Source organism: Chaetura pelagica, unplaced genomic scaffold (assembly GCF_000747805.2).
Source record: "Chaetura pelagica isolate M959 unplaced genomic scaffold, ChaPel_1.0 scaffold369, whole genome shotgun sequence".
In the NCBI taxonomy this organism is placed as follows: Eukaryota; Metazoa; Chordata; class Aves; order Apodiformes; family Apodidae; genus Chaetura; species Chaetura pelagica.
In genome coordinates this window covers 1,501,174-1,510,322 of record NW_009970235.1, presented here as the reverse complement: position 1 = coordinate 1,510,322, position 9,149 = coordinate 1,501,174, and the positions used below count along the sequence as shown (strand labels likewise).

The 9,149-nt window shown below is 48.9% G+C and overlaps 1 protein-coding gene across 1 annotated transcript in view; it reads left to right on the top strand.

Moving 5' to 3' along the window:
• The window catches only part of OAZ2 (ornithine decarboxylase antizyme 2), a 57,820-nt gene extending 50,774 nt beyond the window's left edge, over positions 1–7,046 (top strand). The window contains exons 3-5 of the mRNA XM_010005943.1: positions 2,099–2,274; positions 4,012–4,097; positions 6,505–7,046. Of these exons, the coding sequence (XP_010004245.1) occupies positions 2,099–2,274; positions 4,012–4,097; positions 6,505–6,638 (396 nt within the window). The 3' untranslated portion in view covers positions 6,639–7,046. The remainder of the gene's footprint in view (positions 1–2,098; positions 2,275–4,011; positions 4,098–6,504) is intronic.
• Positions 7,047–9,149: the final 2,103 nt, after the last annotated feature.

Sequence of the window (9,149 nt, the reverse complement as noted above, 5' to 3'; positions counted from 1 at the left end):
TAATGACTCAGTAGAGTAAACCACCTCCTGTTGATGCTGTTGAGGAGAGAGGGACATGTGGCTTTCTCAGGAGCTCCCATGACTTGGGAACAGAGCAGACATGACATCTAGTATCTGCTTCACTTCTGCCATTCAGAGCTGTGCAGGTGACTGTAAATGTGGGGGAAAACAGGGTGCACAAGCCTGTCGCTGAGCAGATGAAAGTAGTTCAGCTTCCGCTGCAGTTGATGTTAACTCACAAATTGATTTCTTAGCTGTTTCACTGGGGCTCTTTGCAGTGAAATGTGGAAATCATTACTGGGCAAGCCAACCCTGCAAAAACTGTCAGGAGAAGGAATGGAGTTATAACCACAAGATTGTTTTCTAGGAACTGCTGAGCTGCATCTGAGGCAGTTTGCATGCTTGGCATTACTGTTGGGAGAGGGATGTGTACATTTGTGGTCTCTGGAAAAGACCTCCTCACAGTCTTCAAATCTGTGTAGCTTCTGTCTGTTTGGGGATTCTCTCTGCACCATCTATTTTCTTCCCCTTATACCAGGAGGCAAACCATTTGCCATACCAGTTCTGAAATCTGGGAAAGCAATTTGTGGCTAGTCCTTAAACAACAAGACTGTTGGGGATCAGGGAAGATAAGGAAATGGGTCAGACTGTGGCAGCAGATGCTCTTCCAGCTTCTCAGCTCAAGTTGTGCTCTTTGAAGGGTGGTTTGTGAACTGCCCTTCAAAGCTGTGGCTGGGTCCTGTGGTGGGTGAAATGTAATATAACATAAATATGCAAAACTACATTCCCTTGAACAAGAAAACATGGCTAGAAAATCACTCTGAGGTCTGAGTACTCATTGTGGTGTGTCCCTGGGCCAGTGAAAGGGGAAGGGAAAAGTAAAATGTTGTTCTTAGTAGAACTATAATGTTCTGCATTTGCTCATTCCACTGGCTGTTTGGTATGTCGGATTTTTTTGTTCTTTATTTTTGCGTTAGATTAGAGTAAAAGCAAGGTAGTATAGGTAGTTCAGAACAAGAGCTCTTAAACACTTGTGTAGGGTGCTGAGACTGGGACATGAGCTTGCAGCCACCTGTGGTACCTTCACCAGCTGTGGCATCTCCTGGTGGCTCATTGCAGTGAGGGGCTAAAACTCTGCACGCACCCCAGTCCAGAAGGGCCTTTGTCGGGGAGGGGCCAATTGTAAACAGTCCATTTCCATGCTCACTTAAGAATAGTCTCTTCACTTTTTTTGGTCTACAATCTCATGGATAGTTTTATTTAACCCTAAAGCATATTTCAGTAGCTCTCTTCCCTCCCCTGCACAGGACGAGAAGATCACTGTTAACCAAGATGTCCCAGTGCATGAAGGGAAGCCTCATATTGTCCACTTCCAGTACAAGGTCACAGAGGTGAAGACCTCCTCCTGGGATGCAGTGCTCTCTAACCAGAGCCTCTTTGTGGAAATCCCTGATGGATTATTAGCTGATGGAAGCAAAGAAGGGTAAGTTCAGGATGGCAGAGCTGTGTCTGTGGTGCAGCAAGGAGCAGGGCTTTGCTTACATGTTCTGTGTGGGGGGGTAGAATGGGCTTACATTCCCTTGAACAAGAAAACATGGCTAGAAAATCACTCTGAGGTCTGAGTACTCATTGTGGTGTGTCCCTGGGCCAGTGAAAGGGGAAGGGAAAAGTAAAATGTTGTTCTTAGTAGAACTATAATGTTCTGCATTTGCTCATTCCACTGGCTGTTTGGTATGTCGGATTTTTTTGTTCTTTATTTTTGCGTTAGATTAGAGTAAAAGCAAGGTAGTATAGGTAGTTCAGAACAAGAGCTCTTGAACACTTGTGTAGGGTGCTGAGACTGGGACATGAGCTTGCAGCCACCTGTGGTACCTTCACCAGCTGTGGCATCTCCTGGTGGCTCATTGCAGTGAGGGGCTAAAACTCTGCACGCACCCCAGTCCAGAAGGGCCTTTGTCGGGGAGGGGCCAATTGTAAACAGTCCATTTCCATGCTCACTTAAGAATAGTCTCTTCACTTTTTTTGGTCTACAATCTCATGGATAGTTTTATTTAACCCTAAAGCATATTTCAGTAGCTCTCTTCCCTCCCCTGCACAGGACGAGAAGATCACTGTTAACCAAGATGTCCCAGTGCATGAAGGGAAGCCTCATATTGTCCACTTCCAGTACAAGGTCACAGAGGTGAAGACCTCCTCCTGGGATGCAGTGCTCTCTAACCAGAGCCTCTTTGTGGAAATCCCTGATGGATTATTAGCTGATGGAAGCAAAGAAGGGTAAGTTCAGGATGGCAGAGCTGTGTCTGTGGTGCAGCAAGGAGCAGGGCTTTGCTTACATGTTCTGTGTGGGGGGGTAGAATGGGCTGAATGCATGGCAGCTCTGTTCCCTGTTTGTGTTCCTGGAGTATGTCCTGACTTCCTTGTCTTCAAATAACTGCCTTCCTGTTAGTCCTCCTTATATATTTTCTTCCCCCTTGGTGATCGTTTCAGATGGGTTACTGGTTTTTGAGTCGCTGTGCTAATGAAAAATAAGCACTTAATGAGTGGAGTGATTTTTTGCATTTTTTGGTATGGAAAATCTACAAGCCTTTCTCTCGGCTTTTTGTTCTGCTGGCCTCTTGGCAAGCTTATTTTGGCAGGCATTTTCTTCTCTTTCAGGGGAAAAAAAAAAACAAAAACCCTCCATTATATTGATGCTCTCCTTCTCATCAGGAGGTGGATCTGCTCTTGGAGAGCTGCCACGCAGGCGTCAGGCTCTGCCAGCAGCTCTGATTTTTTTCTGCTGGCAGGATACGATAGTGTTTTGTCCAGACAGCTCTGCTCTGGGAAGTTTGTGTAAACGCAGCTTCCAGAGCAGCTACTTCCTGCCAAGTGCTTTGCCAGACATCTCTGCTGGCAGGGAGCACTGCAGCGTGGATGTGGCTTTACTGAATTCCTCTGCAGAGCTCTCTGAAGCCCTCCTAAATCTCCAAGCGGGCTTCATCTGTAAATGACACAAGCTCATTAAGGAAAAAACCCTTATTGGGCACCTTCAGTAAGTGCCAGTGTTCCTGCTCTCACTCTTTGAGACAGAAGTCTGTCATTTCTTCAGTCAGCCTCTAAATCCCGTCCAAGTGCCTGCTCTCCTGGAAGGGGGTTCTTCAGGAGGGTGTTTACCCTCCTGCATCACCATGAGTTCAAATGCAATGTTGTCAGATTATGTTTAGCTAGGTAAAACAGCCTGGTAGAGGATATAATTAAAACAGTTCATTACCATATTAACAAAACCCTTGCAAATGTAATCTCCCTCACTGCACTCCCATCTTGCTGACTGCTGTTTAATTAGATGGTGGAGTCCTGTTTGTCCCTGCTCTAGCAGCCTGTGTCCGAAGTGCTTCCAAGGCCAGCAGGGGCAGTGGTGGCTCCACCGTGCCAATCCCCGGGGCTGGGAAAGGGGTTAACCCAGCGTTGCTTCCAGCAAGAGGTGGCAGAAATAATTTAGCTGGAAAGGCAGGAAGTGTGTATTCAGGGTGCAGCAGCTGTGCCATCCAGCTGATGGGTGCAGGAAACAGCTTTGCCTGCACACATGCTCCTCCAGTGGTGTTTGTCTCTTCTGCCTGGTGTGAGCTCTTTTTTTCCTTCCCCAAAAGCAAAAAACTTGCAGATCCCCTCAAGTCTGTTGCCAGCAGAGGTGCTGTAGCCTGGCTTAGGATCAGCCATGATCTTCAAGCTTCCTGCATCCCAGTGTACCAAATCACTTGCTGGTGGGGATGGGGGCTTCTGCACACTGGCACACGAGGACAGTAACTTGTTGGTGGCTTGGGGTGCAGATAGCTCTTGGATAGCTCTTGGCTCCGGGGCCTGGAGAGCAAAGCAGGAAGCCCATTGTTTCAGCACCCATTGTTCGCTGGAAGTGGTCTGTAAACAAGGCATCTTTCTGCCTGAAAACATCCAAACAGTTGATAATGCTCTGAGGCTTCCTTGGGACAGGACTTCCTAGAGCTGATGTTCTTTTGTCTCCCTCCTCCTTGGCAGGTTATCAGCACTGTTGGAGTTTGCTGAAGAAAAAATGAAAGTAAACTACGTCTTTATTTGCTTCAGAAAAAGCAGAGAAGACAGAGGTGAGAATTCTCCCCCACTGGCAGGTTTGCTCTCTAAATGGAAAATGGTGCTGCTGAAGCTGTACAGAAATCTGGAAGTCCCAAAGCAGGGATCCACAATACACTTTCTATTGCAGTAAACATAACAAGCATCATTCTCATGTTGTTCTTACAAAGTAGAAATAGTTTCTCTTGGAGAAAATAAACCTTTTTTTGAGACTAAGGGAGATGGAGCCTTTTAGTTTCTCCATCAGCTCCCCCCCCCCTGCCATTAAATTATGGCTGGTATTCTCATCAGAAAACTGCTTCTGAAATACTTGGGAGTATTTTCTTGTCCACCAAAATGGGTTGATATTTCTCCCTTGGTAAGGAGGTGAAGGTCTCCACTTGGCACCAGTCTTGTGATTTAGACAGAGAAGAGAGGGAGACATTATTACATAGGAAAGGAACTTGGAGCTTGTTGCCCTGATGTTCATCTGCTTTTTAAAAAGACCTCCCAGCACTTTTGCCCTTCCTAGCTTTACAGGTAATCCTGACCCTGGCTAGAGATGCTTATGGCTTAATGGAGCTGCATTAGGTTCTAAAGATAGACTTGTTGGATGAGTGATTACAGCACGGAAGTCAGAGGAGATTTGTGGTGAGGTACCAAGCCATGGATGTGTCACTTGAAATCTGACCAGACATGGGGTCGTAACGACACAATTGCTGTGGCAGGAGTAATTCAAGCTTTAATTCTAATTTTACTCTGCTGCTTCACCAGCTACACTGTCTTCTCTGAAGTGTGTTCTTAGAGCTAAGCTGTGCTGAGCCCAGGAAAATGTCACTCTTGTGTTGCAATGACAAGAAGAATATTTAGATTAAGTTACTGCCATAGTGTCACCACCACCACCACAGCTTGCATAGGTGACCTCTGCAATGGCTGGTTACAGGAGACAGCTGATACAGGCTGTTGTTTTTAAGAACAGGCTGTGTTGCTCCTAGACTTGGAAAATTTAAGTTCTGGAGTGCTCCAGCTCCTGGAGCCTCATCTAACCAGTTGAAATACAGAGCTGTCATGAAAATATACAGCCCATGTCCATACAGGGCATCTACAGCTTCTCTGGGAAACCTGTTTCAGTGTCTCACCACCCTCACACTAAATAACTTTTTCCTAATGTCTAAGCATAAATCTCCCCTCTTCCAGTTTAAAATCATCACCTCTTGTCCTCTTACTCCCTGCCCTTCTCCAAAGTCCCTCCCCAGCTTTCCTGGAGCCCCTTCAGGCACTGGAAGGTGCTCCAAGGTCTCTCTGGAGCCTTCTCTTCTCCAGGCTGAAAAATTCCAGCTCTATCAGCCTGTCTCCAGAGCAGAGCTGCTCCAGCCTTCTGAACATCTTTGTGTTCCTCCAACAGCTCCATGTCCTTATGTTGGGGGCTCCAGAACTGGACACTCCAGGTGGGGTCTCACCAGAGCAGAGCAGAGGGGACAATCCCCTCCCTGGCCCTGCTGCCCACACTGCTTTTGCTGCAGCCCAGGGCATGGGATGGTTTCTGGGCTCCAGCATATGGTGCCAGCTCATGTTGAGCTTCTCATCCACCATCACCCCCAAGTCCTCCTCAGGGCTGTTCTCAATCCATTCTCCACCCAGCCTGTTATTTGTGCTGGGGATTGCACTGACCCAGGTGCAGGACCTTGCAGTTGGCCTTGTTGAACTTCATGAGGTTGGCATTGGCCCACCTCTCCCACCTGTCATGGTCCCTCTGATTGGCCTTTTCCTCCAGCATGTTGACCACTCCACACAGCCTGGTGATGTCACCAAACTCACTGAGGGTGCATCAGTCCCTCTCTCTGCTGTATCCTTGTCTGACTGAGACAAGGAGCATGGGGCTGCTGGCCTGACCAGCTCTGAACTGTGGTGTGTGAGTTGTGGTGCCTTTCCTGGGGTGCTGTGCTCAGCTCCAGGGCCCCCTCGCAGAGACAGCAAATTTCTACCTACCTCCTGAGCAAGCAGGTTTCTGTTTGCTGCTGCCTGACCTGCTGTCAGAGCTCAAAGGGTGCAGGGACCCACAGGTACAGCGTAAAAACTTGACATCCTGCAGGTGGCCACGTGCAGCCCGAGAAACTGGGTCTGTCAGCGGGTTGCAGACAAAACCAACCATCACTGGTTCTGAGAGGGGACAGAAGAGACACAGCAGGAAAAGCATGGATGAACCTGCTCTGCTGCACAGCTAAAACCCTCTTCAGGCTTAAGAGCAGCTGAGATGAGTGCAGGAAGAGACAAAAGCTCCTGTTTGAGAGGACTGTCACCATACAATGGTTTCTTTCTGAGCAGGAAGCACTGGATGTGTCTACAGAGGGTGGTCAATGCACTTTGGTACTTGTGGCTTCTAGGGTGATGCAGGTAAAGAGGCTGATTCTTGGTGGTAACAGATTTCCTTCTCTTTGGTAGCTCCACTCCTGAAGACATTCAGCTTCTTGGGCTTTGAAATCGTGAGGCCTGGTCACCCCTCTGTCCCATCACGGCCAGATGTGATGTTCATGGTGTACCCCCTGGATCAGAACTCTTCCTCTGATGAAGAATAGCTGCAGCAGGGGACTCCAGTGTGACCTGAAAATGCCGTTGAGGGGAGAGAGGGTTACATCTCCTTTCTTGAGGAAAGGGAAAACAAGCTTCTGTTGGACTGAAACTGCATTTCTCATTATTAGATTGGCCTGTGTATCCTCAGAGTTGACTATCTCATTGAAATGTGTTACCTAGAGAACTATATATACACACATGTAATCACCAAATAGTAAATGGAAGATGTTTCTGAACTGGCATAGGAGCTCCTGATGTGGCTGTGGGGTGATAGCCTAGGGAGGGGCACCTGGGCCCACACCTGCCAGGTGAGCACAGCAGTAGATGCAGAATCAACTCCTTGACTTCCCTAATCCCACGTTGGTCCTGACCTGCACTCAGCTGACAAAACTACCTTTTTCTTTTCACTCAGACTCTTAAGTAGAAGGCCTGGTTTGGGTGGCACGTGGAGTTTACCTGTAACACTACATTAAAACCTCCGTGCATCGCTGCTTTGGGGTGACTGAGACACTTTTATCTGGGCTAACTTTTTTTTTTCTTTTTTTTTTAAATTTCTGTGCTTCCAGCTTTTGTTTCAAGCAGTCTTAACTCTGTTCATTGTTACCACTGCACTATCACAGCATTCAATAAAAGGGGCATTCAGATGAACTTCACTCCACTGGGGTTGCTTATTTGAAAGGCATGGAGCCTCTGCTGGGCCTGCTGGTGCAGGGTCAGAGGGTCAAGAGAATGTTGGAGCAACACCCCTTCCCTTGGGGGACACACACACATTTCCTTACCTGCCTGCTTACCTGGTTATGATGGTCCAAAAAGCAAAAAAAACCCTCATGCTCTCATGAGGATGGGTACAGAGCAGGCACCCGTTCCTCCTCACCTTTCCAAAGAGATGGTCTCAAGCCTTGAGCCACCGAGCTGAGGGCTGGACCCAAACCAAAGGGGCTGCATGTGGTGCAGGGGGGCAGGCAGGGGTGGCAGCTCTGTTGGTGGCTGTGGGAAGCTCACCCTGGCCTGGGACAGAGCAGGGCGTTGGGGGCTCCAGCAGCAGCTCACATTTCAACCCTGCTCTTGCTGATGCTGGAGAATGAGGTTGTGCCCTGTGGGTGTGACCTGGCTGGTTTAGGGGGGCAGCAGGAGCAGGGTGCAGTCATAAGCTGTGCCCCAGAGGTGTGTCCTCAGCTCTCTTCCTGCCCTGACTGTGTGTGTGGACTTGTCCTTATATGCTTTGTTGTGCTCCCCTTGTTCTGTGGAGAGTATCTGTCGACAGCTGAGGCTGAGCCATTCCATCACCATCATGGTCAGCGTTTTCTCTTGGGGACAGGGAGTTGGGGCTGGAATACAAGTTTGTGTGAATAAATCATCTTAAAGTTCGTCTCTCTTTTTCCGTCCTTCCCCCCAATGACAGGGCTGGTGGCTCTACTCCCTCTTCAGTGGGGCATCAAAGCCAAAGTCAGGTTTAAGATCCTGCACAGCTGAGCTGTGCTGCTGGGACCATCTCTGCCCCTGTATCTCAGCACCAGGCCTTGCTCCATGTGTGGTGCAGTGATAAGAAGAGACCTTGCACCTGTTCCCTACCTACTTCAGTGCTAATTTCTAGGTCTGGCTTTTGAAAGGCCAAGTTTTATCCCTTCTGGAAGCTGGAGCTGCCCCACCTCCTTCCCCGGGCTGGCACGTGCCTCCCTGAGTGTGGGCCCTGCTGCCACCCCATGGTGCTCCTCTACTGACACAGCCCTGCTCTGATGGGAACCACTTTGCTTCTCCCTCATAGGTAGAATTTACTGGTATAGTGCAAGGCTCTCATCATGGGAGCCTGGGAGTGAGTATGATCTCCTCTGACAAGCACCAGATACTCTCCTGCCCTGGCTCAAGCAAATCAAGATCTCAGGCCACTAAGTGTCTTAAAAAAAATACCCTCTTGAAAAACCTAAAAGTTGCCTCTTAATTCTGAGTGCTGCCTCCTGTACAGGTCACATCAACCATGAACTGGAGGAGCCCAGCTCTGCCCCGTGGCACACAAGTTCCCAAGCTGCCTCCCCCACAGGGAGCTCCCTGGGGTGATGGAGAAGGGCTTGCCTGATGTAGGGTAGGATGCTGGCAGGCCAGGGGGCAGCTGCCCCTTGCTAGTGGCCCAGGGGTCAAGCCCAGAGGGTGGTTCTGACCCAAACTGTCACAGCTGAGAGTGGCTACAGTGGCCCCGGGTGGAGCTGCATGTGCTGGTGGCCAGGACCTGCTGCCCCACTGGGCCACCTCATCACAGCCTTGGTGGCCACACACCAAGGAGCTCAGTGGGAGCAGCACATCTGCTTAAGCCCTCTGAGATGGGACATCCCTTTACCCCACCACCCACCCCAAAATCACTGGCTCCAGCTTTTTTGGGACAAAGGACCAGCATTCAGGGGAGCAGGAAGAAAAAGCCACCCTCACAGGTTTGTGATTGTCTCTTAAAAAGATTTATTCTCTCTCCTTGCCCAAATGTACAAAGGCAAGAAGAGTACAGTTTGTATATATATATATTTATA